Below are 13,756 nucleotides of genomic sequence, written 5' to 3' on the forward strand. Positions count from 1 at the left end.
ATAGAAATGGATGAGAGTTCCGAGCACGTCTGCTACAACATGACTAAAACGGTGAGGCGGTTTTTGGATGTTTCGACTTTACCACAAAAGACAGACAAGATTGAAAATATATTTCAAGTTGATAGATGGTGAGACGGATCTCAGACCATTTACAACACTGTAGTAGGGGCACCAGTGTATGCTGCAGGACCATTACAATGTCGATGTGCCGCTACAGAAGGCAGTAGGCATCTTCTCGTCAGACAATAGCTACTCAATGGGTGAAAATAATACAGATCTTAATGTGTACACCGAGAGCCAAGTATTTCAAAGCCAAATATATGGCTCTACGTACACCTACACTGTATGTCAATGTTCAGAAATAGACCCTGAGGAGAGATTAAAACTTTCCCATGGACTACAAGGCAGTAGCCCGCTGAAGCATCAACTACATCATACATAAATCCTTTCAATATCCATTCCTGGTAAGCAATCAAAGCACATTGTCATGTTATTTTTAACAGCACGCTATTTTAAGCAGTCCGTCTTGTCGTGGTTCCACCTGTCACCAGAGAGCGGCAGAGACCATCCTAGAGACATTAACGACACTCAGGTGTGTCCAATTTACTCATTATGATTTCCCTGTTATAAGACATGTGTTTTCTGTTGTCCTTGGCAGAAGCTTGAATTCTGAAAGTTTTTAAGACTTAGTGTTTGTTGTTTTTTCAAGTGTACTGTGATCCTGCGGCTACCGTTTCTCAGTAAAGTATTATGGTGATCCTTAACCACTGATTCCTCATCTGGTCTCTCTCTGCACCTGGGTCCAACCTCACCACGTCACAGCAAGCTTCTGCACAAACATGAACCCAGCAGAGATCACCCAGATCAAAAATGTTGTCACCCACCAAGGAGCACTGCTGGGGCGGCAGCAAGAACAAGTCTCCCAAATATCAGATACCCTCCGGGCACTTACCGACTCCCTCCAACCACAGTCCAAACTCAACCCAGGAGGAGCCGATGTCCAAGTCTCATCGCCCAGTGCTACAGACGTTGCCGTAGTTCCTCCAGGGAACCTGCAACGGGAACCCAAGATCCCACCCCCCTAGCGGTATGACGGCCACCCAGGAGGATGCAAGGGGTTCCTCACTCAGTGTTCTCTGGTGTTCGAGCTACAGTCCTCCTCGTTCCAGACCGATCGGGCCATGATCGCCTACATCATCTCTCTACTCTTGGGTAAGGCCCTGGTGTGGGCAACGGCGGTATGGGAACAGCAGCCACCATCCTGCAGCTCCATATTGGATTTCATTGCCGAGCTACGACGAGTCTTCGACCACCCAGTCGGTGGACGATAAGCGGCCAGCCGACTGTTCAACATCCGCCAAGGGGCCAGACCAGTGTCTGACTTCGCCATTGAGTTCCGCACCCTTGCCGCCAAGAGTGGGTGGAATATGGAGACCCTGGTCACCGCTTTCCACCAGGGTTTGTCTAACTCCATCAAGGATTAACTGGCCTCCCGGGAACTGGGAGAGGACCTTGAGACCCTGATAACGCTGGCAATCAGGATGGACAACTGCCTCCAAGAACGAGTGAGACAGCGCCTTTTTGATACCACCCCAGTATCCCAGTTCCCTGAGCACCACAAGCCCCCTGAACCCAGCATTGAGAAGCCCATGCAGCTGGGACGCACACATCTGAGCCTACAGGTGAGTGACAGGCGCATGCGCGAAGGCTGCTGCTTCTACTGTGGAGGTCTCGGCCATCTCCGTGCTACATGCCCAGAGCTGATGGGAAACGTCAGGGCTCGCCAGGACAAGGATGAGACCCTGACGAGCTGTGCAGTTACCTCCCGGCTACCCAGTCACCGTCTGTTACTACCCGCAACCCTCCTTCATTCGCCCCTCTACATCCCCAGCTGGTGCAGGCTTCTTCTTCGTGGGTAAGAGGGCTGAACACTCTACCCCTGATGTCCGTCACCTTGGACTTGGCCTAAGGGGCCCAATTCTTCACCAAACTGGACCTCCGCAACGCTTACAATCTGGTGCGAATCAGGGAAGGAGATGAGAGGAAAACTGCCTTTAACACCCCTAGTGGTCATTATGAATATTTAGTCATACCTTTCAGATTATCAAACTCACCAGCAGTCTTTCAAGCATTGGTCAATGACACTCTTAGGGCTATGTTGAATCGGTTCATCTTTGTTTATCTTGACGACATCCTGATCTTCTCCTTCCGGAACACATACTGCAAGTCCTGATACGCCTCCTGCGGAACCAACTATATGTCAAGATAGAGAAGTGTATCCCAAGATTATCTCTACCGCAGACATCCAAATGGACCCCGTAAAGGTTGAGGCGGTTGCCAACTGGCCACGTCCCACCTCACTCAAGCAGGTCCAGCGGTTCCTCAGGTTTGCCCATTTTTACAGGCGTTTTATACGCAATTTTGGTGCGGTGGCTTCGCCTCTCACGGTCCTAACCCAGAAGTCCCAGACCCGTTTTTGCTGGACTCCTGAGACTGACAGGGCATTCATGGAGCTCAAGGGACATTTCACCTCTGGACCCATCCTTTTTCATCCTGATCCTACTCGTCCCTGTGTGGTAGAGGTGGACGCCTCAGACACCGGAGCAGGGGTGGTCCTTTCACAGCGGAACGAGGACAAGAAACTGCACCCATGTGCCTTTCTCTCCAACCGGTTCTCGCCACCGGGACGCAACTACAATGTAGGCAACCGGGAGCTCTTGGCAGTTAAGGGCCCTTGAAGGGTGGAGACATTGGTTGGTGGGGGAACATCATCCTTTCGTGATCTGGACAGACCATAAGAACTTGGTCTCCATTCAGGAAGCCAAGAGTTTGAATGCTCACCAAGCTAGGTGGTCTCAGTTTTTTAACAGGTTCGATTTCACACTAGCCAATCGCCCGGGATCCAAGAGTCAGAAAGCAGACGACCGCCAACATGATGCCTCTAACGAGGAGAGGGACTCCAAACCCATCACCCCCAGCTCCCGCATTGTGGCCCCTCTGATATGGAGTATTGAGGCCACGGTCCGACAAGCCCAGACCCGAGAACCTGATCCCGGCGGGGGACCCACTAACAGACTTTACGTTCCGCGATCAGCCCGTTCCCGAGGTCTACAATGGGGACACTACTCTAAATTAACTGGGCATCCAGGGGTTAATCGGACACTGGAGTTCCTGAGGTGGAAATTCTGGTGGCCCAACATGATGGATATGAGATACTTTGTTGTGGCCTGTTCCATCTGTGCACAAAGCAAGTCCTCACGACAGCGACGGGCTGGATTTCTCGAACCTCTGCCCATCCCCAGCCGGCCCTGGTCCCACCTGTCCGTAAACTTTAACACAGGGTTACCTCCATCCCAAGGGCTTACCACTATCCTGGTGGTCGTTGATCGGTTCTCCAAGGCAGCCTATTTCATTGCCTTACCCAAGTTTCCCTCAGCGAAGGAGACCGCTGATCTCATGATTACCCATGTTTTTCAATTAAATAGACTTCTCCAGGACATTGTCTCGGATCGTGGCCCCCAGTTCGTCACACGGTATTGGAAAGCCTTCTGCTCCCTGTTGGGAGCGTCGGTGAGTCTCTCCTCGGGATTCCACCCACAGTCGAATGGGCAAACGGAGCGGGACAACCAGGAGCTGGAGAAGTTCCTCCACTGTTTGGTCTCCACCCAGGCCAGCAACTGTCAAACTCGTCCACTGGACTGTCGCCGTTTGTTGGTTAGTTCAGGTTCGCCCCCTCCCCCCTTAACCACTGATTCTACATCTGTTCTCTTCTCTGCACCTTCTCTGCAACCTTACCACGTAACATGTCTGGTAATGTGTGCCTTCATGTCTGGAAACGGAGGTGTCTCAAAACACAATGTACACAAAGCAAGGCTCTCTCTCTCGGATTTTGAAGCTGGTGTGATGTAGAGCACTGATCCAAGGCAGGCAAGTAGTTCATGGTGGAAGTGGAGGATCTGAGGCTTAAACAATATGGCCACAGTGTGTGACTGTCACACTCCACAGCACCACGTTTTCAGCTTGATCAAACTCAATCTTCTCCCTCTGTTTGGTTCGGGGAGACTGTTGTGCTCTGCTCCCTGTGTTCCTGCTCAGCCCAAGACTAAACTATTTACAGCTGAAACGCTGGAGGCTAGTCTATCAGCATGTCACAGACATTGCTGGATTAACAGACTTGCATAGGCATTAGCAGCAGAGACTGTAGCAGACTGACTGATTCATTGAAAGATACCATTGCCTTGAGCAGTGTGCTCCTTAGCTCATAGCTCAGCAGATAATAATATTTATTTTATTAAGAACATATTCTTATTTACTAGGACGGCCTAATATGCTGAATATTTCAATATGCCCTAAGTTGATTTCAACCCCCCCTTACTTCCCTCTTGCCTTCCCACCTCTCTCCCTCCCCCTCTCAACTCACTCCCTCCCCTTCCCTCCCTCTTGCCCTCCAACCTCTCTCCCTTCATCTCGCCCTCCCAACCATCTCTCTCCCTCCCCCTCTCACCTCTCTCCTTCCCTCTCGCCCTCCAACCTCTCTCCCTTCATCTCGCCCTCCCACCCCCCTCCCTCCCTCCCTCCCTCCCTCCCTCCCTCCCTCCCTCCCTCTCCCCTTCCCCCCTCACACCATCTCACCTCCTTCCTCTTCCACCATCTCACCTCTCTCGCTCTCTCTCCCCTTCCCTCCTCTCTTCATATCTTCCACTGGCTCCCTGTGTTGCCGAGATGACTCCCCCCCCCCCACTTGTTTGCCGCCCCGTGGCAAGGATTCTGTTGCCATGGAAACGGGAGGCAATTGCTTTGGCGACATTGGGAAGAGGGGGATACCAAGGAAACAATGGGGTGTGACAGCAGGGGGAAGGGGGAGGGGTGTACTGATTGAGATAGAAATAAAACAACTAAAGACTGGCTCTCTTTCTCTCTCCCCTCACTTGTTTTCTCCTTCTCTGTCTTCTGATCTCTCCCTCCACACCTTTCTTCCCTTTATTTTTCTCTCTCAGAAGTGAATGCATTAATAACACTGAGTCCCATGTAGTCTGACTCTCGCTCTCTCTGACTCTCTCTCTCTCTGACTCTCGCTCTCGCTCTATCTCTCACTGCCTCTCTCTGTCTCGCTCTCTCTCTCTCTGTCTCTCACTGTCTCTCTGTCTCTCACTCTCTCTCTCTCTTATTTACAGCTGTAGCCTTTCACAGCTCACATTTTAAGTATTGCACCTCTGTGTATAACAATCCTTCTGAGTAATGAGTGTTTGCTAGTTTAATAGTTTGACCGATTGGCCTATTTGCATACTCCGTAGGGCACCGGGTTTGATAAACGCCCTTTTTTTAGTCTCATCAGTTCTCTCAGTTAATGGCCACCTATCCACCCTCTCTGCAGCATACTCAGTATATACAGTAGTTCAAATCAAATCAAATGTATTTATATAGCCCTTCGTACATCAGCTGATATCTCAAAGTACTGTACAGAAACCCAGCCTAAAACCCCAAACAGCAAGCAATGCAGGTGTAGAAGCACGGTGGCTAGGAAAAACTCCCTAGTTCACTGGTGAAAGACAACAAGGCTCCGGTGCATAGGGTGGCCATTGTTGGTATGGAACATTGCAGGATATCACTGGAAAGGGAGCGCTCTGTGTCCCTGTCCCTGAGGGGCTCGGATGTCACGCCTTTAGGAGAGAGAGGGCTGCGATGTGGCAGGGTCAACATGGCATGAGTCAGCAGGCTCGACATGGCATGAGTCGGCAGGGTCGACATGGCAAGAGTCGGCAGGGTTGACATGGCATGAGTCGGCAGGGTTGACATGGCATGAGTCGGCAGGGTTGACATGGCATGAGTCGGCAGGGTTGACATGGCATGAGTCGGCAGGGTCAACATGACATGAGTCAGCAGGCTCGACATGGCATGAGTCGGCAGGGTCGACATGGCAAGAGTCGGCAGAGTTGACATGGCATGAGTCGGCAGGGTCAACATGACATGAGTCAGCAGGCTCGACATGGCATGAGTCGGCAGGGTCGACATGGCAAGAGTCGGCAGAGTTGACATGGCATGAGTCGGCAGGGTCGACATGGCCCAGATATCCAAATGACTATTCCACTGTTTGCTGAGCATACTCCACAATACTATACTCCACTATACCATACTATACTCCACAATACTACACTATACTTTACTCCACAATACCACACTACTCCACTATACTATACTCCACTATACCATACTATACTTCACTGTACTATACTGCACACCGCTATACTATACTACACGCCGCTATACTCTACTATACAATACTGTACTAGACCACACTATGCTATACTCCACTACACTATACAATGCTAATACTCCACCCCACAATACTGCACTATACAATACTGCACTATGCTACAAGACACTATACTCCACATTACTACACTATACTCCGCTCCAAAATACCACACTGTACTATACTATACTCTACTATACTATATTTCCACTCCACAATACTGCACTATACAATACTACACTACAATACTCTACTATACTAATGTATACCAGGCTCAGTTGTTGATGCACTCAGGTACAGGACACCACTACAACGTACAGTGAGCAACTCTGATGTGATCATGAATGGTTGATATTGCTTGTTAAACAAATTGATGAATCATGCAAAGTACTGTATCCAGAAACAGTCTTGTTTTTTCACATAGCAAGTGTATATATACTGAACAAAAATATAACATGCCACAATTTCAAAGATTTTAGGCTAGAGTTCACATAAGGAAATCAGTGAATGTAAATGATTTAATTAGGCCCTAATCTATGGATTTCACATGACTGAGCAGGGGTGCAGCCATGGGTGGGCCTGGGAGGGCATAGACCCACCCACTTGGCAGCCAGGCCCCACCTAATAGGAAGCCAGGCCCAGCCAATCAGAATGAGTTTTTCCCCACAAAAGGACTTTATTACAGACAGAAATAGCCCAGATATATCTCTCAGACAATCCTGCAGGTGAAGAATGGATGGGGAAGTCCTGGGCTGGCGGGTTATGCGTGGTCTGCGATTGTGAGGCTGGTTGGATGTACTGCCAAATTCTCTAGAAAAACATTGGAGGCGGCTTATGGTAGAGAAATTAACATTCAATACTCTGGCAGCAACTCTGGTGGACATTCCTGCAGACAGCATGCCAATTGCACGCTCCCTGAAAACTTGAGATATCTGTGGTAATGTGTTGTGTGACAAAACTGCACATTTTAAAGTGGCCTTTTATTGTCAAAGTTTATTTGTCACGTGCGCCAAACACAACAGGTGATTTCCTGATTTCCTTATATGAACTCTAGCTTAAAACCTTACAGTGAAATGCTTACTTACAGGCTCTAACCAATAGTGCAAAAAAAGGTATTAGATGAACAATGGGTAGGTAAAGAAATAAAACAACAGTAAAAAGACAGGCTATATACAGTAGAGAGGCTATATACAGTAGAGGCTATATACAGTAGAGAGGCAATATACAGTAGTGAGACTATTTACAGTAGAGGCTACCTACAGTAGAGAGGCTATATACAGTAAACATGCTACATACAGCAGACAGGCTATATACAGTAGAGAGGCTATAAACAGTAGAGAGGCTATATACAGTAGAGAGGCTATATACAGTAGAGAGGCTATATACAGTAGAGAGGCTATATACAGTAGAGAGGCTATATACAGTAGACAGGCTATATACAGTAGTGAGGCTATATACAATAGAGGGGCTATATACAGTAGAGAGGCTATATACAGTAGAGAGGCTATATACAGTAGCGAGGCTATATATAGTAGACAGGCTACATACAGTAGAGAGGCTATATACAGTAGCGAGGCTATATATAGTAGACAGGCTACATACAGTAGAGAGGCTATATACAGTAGTGAGGCTACATACAGTAGACAGGCTATATACAGTAGTGAGGCTATATACAGTAGAGAGGCTATATACAGTAGAGAGGCTATATACAGTAGTGAGGCTATATACAGTAGCGAGGCTATAAAAGGAGAGAGGCTATATACAGTAGAGAGGCTATATACAGTAGAGAGGCTATATACAGTAGCGAGGCTATATACAGTAGAGAGGCTATATACAGTAGAGAGGCTATATACAGTAGAGGCTATAAAAGTAGAGAGGCTATAAAAGTAGGAGGCTATATACAGTAGAGAGGCTATATACAGTAGAGAGGCTATATACAGTAGAGAGGCTATATACAGTAGCGAGGCTATATACAGTAGAGAGGCTATATACAGTAGAGAGGCTATATACAGTAGCGAGGCTATATACAGTAGAGAGGCTATAAAAGTAGAGAGGCTATAAAAGTAGAGGCTATATACAGTAGAGAGGCTATATACAGTAGCAAGGCTATATACAGTAGAGAGGCTATATACAGTAGACAGGCTATATACAGTAGAGAGGCTATATACAGTAGCGAGGCTATATACAGTAGAGAGGCTATAAAAGTAGAGAGGCTATAAAAGTTGCGAGGCTATAAAAGTAATGAGGCTATATACAGTAGAGAGGATATATACAGTAGCGAGGCTTTATACAGTAGAGAGGCTATATACAGTAGAGGCTCATACAGTAGAGAGGCTATATACAGTAGAGAGGCTATATACAGTAGCGAGGGTATATACAGTAGAGAGGCTATATACAGTAGAGAGGCTATATACATTAGCGAGGCTATATACAGTAGAGAGGCTATATACAGTAGAGAGGCTATAAAAGTAGAGAGGCTATAAAAGTTGCGAGGCTATAAAAGTAATGAGGCTATATACAGTAGAGAGGATATATACAGTAGCGAGGCTTTATACAGTAGAGAGGCTATATACAGTAGAGGCTCATACAGTAGAGAGGCTATATACAGTAGCGAGGCTATATACAGTAGCGAGGCTATATACAGTAGAGAGGCTATAAAAGTAGAGAGGCTATAAAAGTAGAGAGGCTATATACAGTAGAGAGGCTATATACAGTAGCGAGGCTATATACAGTAGAGAGGCTATATACAGTAGAGAGGCTATAAAAGTAATGAGGCTATATACAGTAGAGAGGATATACACAGTAGAGAGGCTACATGCAGACACCAGGCTGTTAGGCTGATTGAGGTAGTATGTACATGTATATATGGTTAAAGAGACTATGCATATATGATAAACGGAGAGTAGCAGTAGCGTAAAAGAGGGGTTGGGCGGGGGCACACAATGCAAATAGTCCGGGTAGCCATTTGATTACCTGTTCAGGAGTCTTAAGGCTTGGGGGTAAAAACTGTTGAGAAGCCTTTTTGTCCTAGACTTGGCACTCCAGTACCGCTTGCCATGCAGTAGTAGAGAGAACAGTCTATGACTGGGGTGGCTGTGGTCATTGACAATTTTTCGGGCCTTCCTCTGATACCGCCTGGTGTAGAGGTCCTGGATGGCAGGCAGCTTAGCCCCAGTGATGTACTGGGCCGTACGCACTACCCTCTTTAGTGCCTTGCGGTCAGAGGCCGAGCAATTGCCGTACCAGGCAGCGATGCAACCGGTCAGGATGCTCTCGATGGTGCAGCTGTAGAAACTTTTGAGGATCTGAGGACCCATGCCAAATCTTTTCAGTCTCCTGAGGGGGAACAGGTTTTGTCGTGCCCTCTTCATGACTGTCTTGGTGTGTTTGGACCATTCTAGTTTGTTGGTGATGTGGACACCAAGGAACTTGAAGCTCCCAACCTGCTCCACTACAGCCCGTTGATGAGAATAGGGGCGTGCTCGGTCCTTCTTTTCCTGTAGTCCACAATCATCTCCTTAGTCTTGGTTACGTTGAGGGATAGGTTGTTATTCTGGCATCACCCGGCCAGGTCTCTGACCTCCTCCCTATAGGCTGTCTCGTCGTTGTCGGTGATCAGGCCTACCACTGTTGTGTCGTCTGCAAACTTAATGATGGTGTTGGAGTCGTGCCTGGCCATGCAGTCATGGGTGAACAGGGAGTACAGGAGGGGACTGAGCACGCACCCCTGGGGAGCTCCAGTGTTGAGGATCAGTGTGGCAGATGTGTTGCTACCTACCCTCACGACCTCAGGGCGGCCCGTCAGGACGTCCAGGATCCAGTTGCAGAGGGAGGTGTTTAGTCCCAGGATCGAAGGTGCTCCTGTGTAATGATCTGTTTAAGTATCTTCTGGATATGCCACACCTGTCAGGTGGATGTGGATTATCTTGGAAAAGGGAAAATAATAACAAAGGGATGGAAACAAATTTGCGCACAACATTTGAGAGAAACAAGCTTTTTGTGCCCATTGAATATTTCTGGGTACTTTTTATTTCATCTCATGAAACATGGGACCAACACTTTCCATGTTGCGTTTATATTTTTGTTCAGTGTAGTTTGCTTCATTCACCAGTAGGCAGCCATTTTGTTTATGGTAGCTACTCGGCTTGTGATTAGCATCTGAATTGTTTGTGTCCCACTGATCTGATCTGTCTCATTGTGTTCCTGTCTCTCCTGTCAGAGCACCGTACTGAAGCTAGTGTAACACAGCCTCATTACTGCTGGGGCACTGGAATACTGGTCGAGCCCTGTGTGTTCGTGTGTGTGTTTCTGTTTGTTGGTGTTTTTGTGGTGAGCAGCGAACACATGTTTGGTGGGAGAGACTTGTTCCTTTGGTAACCGGGGGCGACGGTCGCGATGGCGACCGAGATGCCATCAGGGTCGTCTCTTAAACCAAAGATGAAGGCTGTACAGAAACAGTCTCTCTCTGTGGACAATCTGTCTATTTTGTTCGAAGCCACAGAAGCTTCACACAATCCAAGGACGGAAATTTGTTCCAGTCAGAACTGTCATTTTGGCTGTAACTGTCACTCTGTGGCGCTACTGACCTAACCTTAACCGACTGGTATCTAATGTTTACGGGTATACAAACACATAATGGTATGTGTTAAATCAGGAAGTGGACTGATGTTGTGTACCGTACTCCAGTTTCTCATTTTGCCTTTAGTAATGCCGCAGACTGAAATTGAACCAGAATTAACCACACACATACCTAAACACGCCTACACACAGACACGTACATTCATAAATCTCTCCCCCTCTCTCTCTCACTCTAGACTTTGGCACTGCTCAACAGAGGCCTCTGTCAGGGTACACTACTGTCTGTCTGGCTCAGAGATACACAGTGAGGGTGTGTAAGTTTCAAAGCGGGAAAGTGAGGTGGAAAGACACAGAAAGAGGTCAAATAGATGTTACCCAGATATGGATCACTTTGCTGTTCTAGGCTCATACTCCCCTAAAGCAGCCGCCCCAGACCTCACTCACATCTCCCTAGGTGTGTGTGCCATACCCCTCACTATCACTGTAAGCGCAGGTTGCCTAGGGAGGAGTATGGAAGAGGGGGAGAGAGGTGGAGTGGGGGGTAGAAAGGGAAAAAAAGAGAGAAAAAAGAGAGGAGGGGGATGAATGCTCCACTACAGGGGCAGGGAGCTGTGAGTCGGCAGCAGCCAATGAGCACCCACACTAGTCACATGACCAATAGCCATGCAAAAGACTGAGAGAGAGAGAGAGAGGAGGGAGAGGAGGGAGAGAGATGGAAAGGGTGGAGGGCGAGCGAGATGGAGATTGAGGAGGGAAAGAGAGAGAGAGTGAGGGAGGAGAGAGAGAAAGGGCAGCACATCCAGTTTACAGTCTCAGTCTCCTCTTCCTCCTGGTCGATTGAGAGCGAAGAAGCACACACAGAGAGGCTCCACCACACACACACGCTCGCTCTCATCACTGCCCCTATTGCAGCCGAGACAGAACCCACCTGTGCATCTAACCAGCAGGAACAACAGACCCACAGAGGAAAGGAAACAAAGAGAGGACAAAGAATCGTACCCTGAGGAAAAAATCAAGAGTGAGAAAGGAGGAAAAGCATGTCTTCTCTCTCCAACCAGCCGCCTGGTTCTCCGTTTTCGGAGTACAGCGAACTGTGTAAGGTCCCCTCCGTGGCCCCTGCCACCCAGGCCTGGGACTGGCAGCATGGAGACATGGGCCCCCCCAGGAGTTTCGGAGGGGCCACAGGACTCACAGATGAGGACAAGCTGTGCTTCTTTGACCCTCCAGCAGGCGGTGGCATGGATGCGGATCGTAAGGTACCCGGCAGGGGGGGCTTTCCTGGGTTAGACAGTGCCGGGGAGAGTCCAGAAAGCCCAGTGTCTTCCTCCCCCTCCCCCATGGGCTATGGGAACAACGGTGTCCTACTGCCCCCCGTACCTGGTTCCCCAGCCAGACGCATGGACATACCCTCGCCCTCTAGCTCGCTAAAACCAGGCCCAGACAGCACCGGAGCGTGGAACCCCGAGACCCTTCCACCCCAGAATACTGGCGTCACTAATTATTGTGTCATCGGGGTTGTCAATGACAACTACCTGGAGAGGGAAGACGAGGACAGCATGTCAGCACTAGGTGGCCGTCAAATGGCCGAGGGCTCCTCGGAGGAGAACGAGGAAGAAGAGGAGGAGGTGAAACTTGCGCCGTGTTTCATGGGACGTGCTGAACAGCAGCGGAAGGCCATGCGTCGGACCATGTCTGAGTGTTCCCACCTCTCAGTACCTTCTAGCCTGGAGCTGCCTGACCATTACCCTGGTGCTGGGCTGGACGAGCTGACATCGTCCATGGGCGCCCCGCGCCGCTCCCCCCACTCCACCATGAAGCGCTCAATGACGGTGGCGGACGACCAGGCACCCCCCACCCTGTCCGCTGCAGGTGCCACTCGCTCCGACCTGAGGCAGGACCAAGACCCCACCTTAAACCTCTTGCCCTTCCCCCCAATGAGAGACTGTGGGGGCACCTCGCCTCTAGAGGGCATCATGGAGGGGATGGGGGCAGACAAGGAGCAGGACGTGCTGCTGCCTGTACCCCTCAGCAGTCAGGCCTTGAACGGGACAGGCCCCGGCCTGGGCATGGACACAAACCTGGGCACCGGCTTTGGAGCAGACATGAGTAACAACTCGGGCACTGGCTTTGGGGCGGGTAAGAGCACCAACCTTGGCACCGGCTTTGGTGAAAGCATGGGTACCAACCCTTTCACCACATTGGAGGTTAGGTGATGCTGTCTGGCACTGCAGATTGCAGATGGCCCAGATTGTGTGACCGATAAATCGGTTGACCAATATTATCAGCCAATATTATTCTTTCTACGAAAAATGTGTATCGGTCTTTATTCCACAGATAAATCGGCGATATTATATACATAGAATCATAAATACGTCTGTTTACATGACCTTTGACTGTTGTTAAGCACTGTATCGAACCTACTCAAATGTTGACGCTGACATCTAGTGGTGGCATTACGAACTGCAAGTTACTCCATTTCACTGCATGCAGTAGGTTGTGTACTTGTCAACAGTGCAGTTTCAGATTTACTTTCAGACAAAGTTGAATTCATTCAGCCCTTCTGGTTTATTAGTGTGCTTGTGGCGCTTCAGCACAGACACATCTGGATTCTTATCCACTGCCTTAGATAGACATCTTTAAGTTGTACCTAAGAAGATAAACTGAACAGGTGTTTTGTATTTATAGAGAATATAGTTTCTTGTTGGTGGTTATCATGTAAACCAGAAATAAAATGTTCTTAAATAATGTTAATTAAGAAATCATAATTTATAATATATGTTCATCATTTGGAGCATAATTAGTGTTCAAAAGGTCTGTTTTTCATTCCACCTTTAAAAAACATTATATCGGCACATATATCCTTAATCGGTGACTTTTGCCTCACTAAAATCAGTGTCAGACCCAAAAATCCCATTTCGGTCAGGC

General features: G+C 48.5%; 1 protein-coding gene across 16 annotated transcripts in view; it reads left to right on the top strand.

Moving 5' to 3' along the window:
* LOC110535213 (uncharacterized) overlaps positions 1-13,756 on the top strand; it is a 166,574-nt gene that overhangs the window by 103,710 nt on the left and 49,108 nt on the right. For 3 of the 16 annotated variants that reach the window (XM_036934764.2, XM_090189293.1, XM_090189292.1), the window contains exon 1: positions 11,497-12,967. The exons of the other annotated variants lie outside the window; for them this stretch is intronic. In XM_036934764.2, coding sequence (XP_036790659.2) covers positions 11,869-12,967 — 1,099 coding nt within the window. In that variant the 5' untranslated portion in view covers positions 11,497-11,868. Of the gene's footprint in view, positions 1-11,496; positions 12,968-13,756 lie in introns of those variants that run through there. 16 annotated transcript variants of the gene reach the window in all.

The sequence above is a fragment of the Oncorhynchus mykiss genome, chromosome 11 (assembly GCF_057628025.1).
Source record: "Oncorhynchus mykiss isolate SJ-2025 chromosome 11, ASM5762802v1, whole genome shotgun sequence".
In the NCBI taxonomy this organism is placed as follows: domain Eukaryota; kingdom Metazoa; phylum Chordata; class Actinopteri; order Salmoniformes; family Salmonidae; genus Oncorhynchus; species Oncorhynchus mykiss.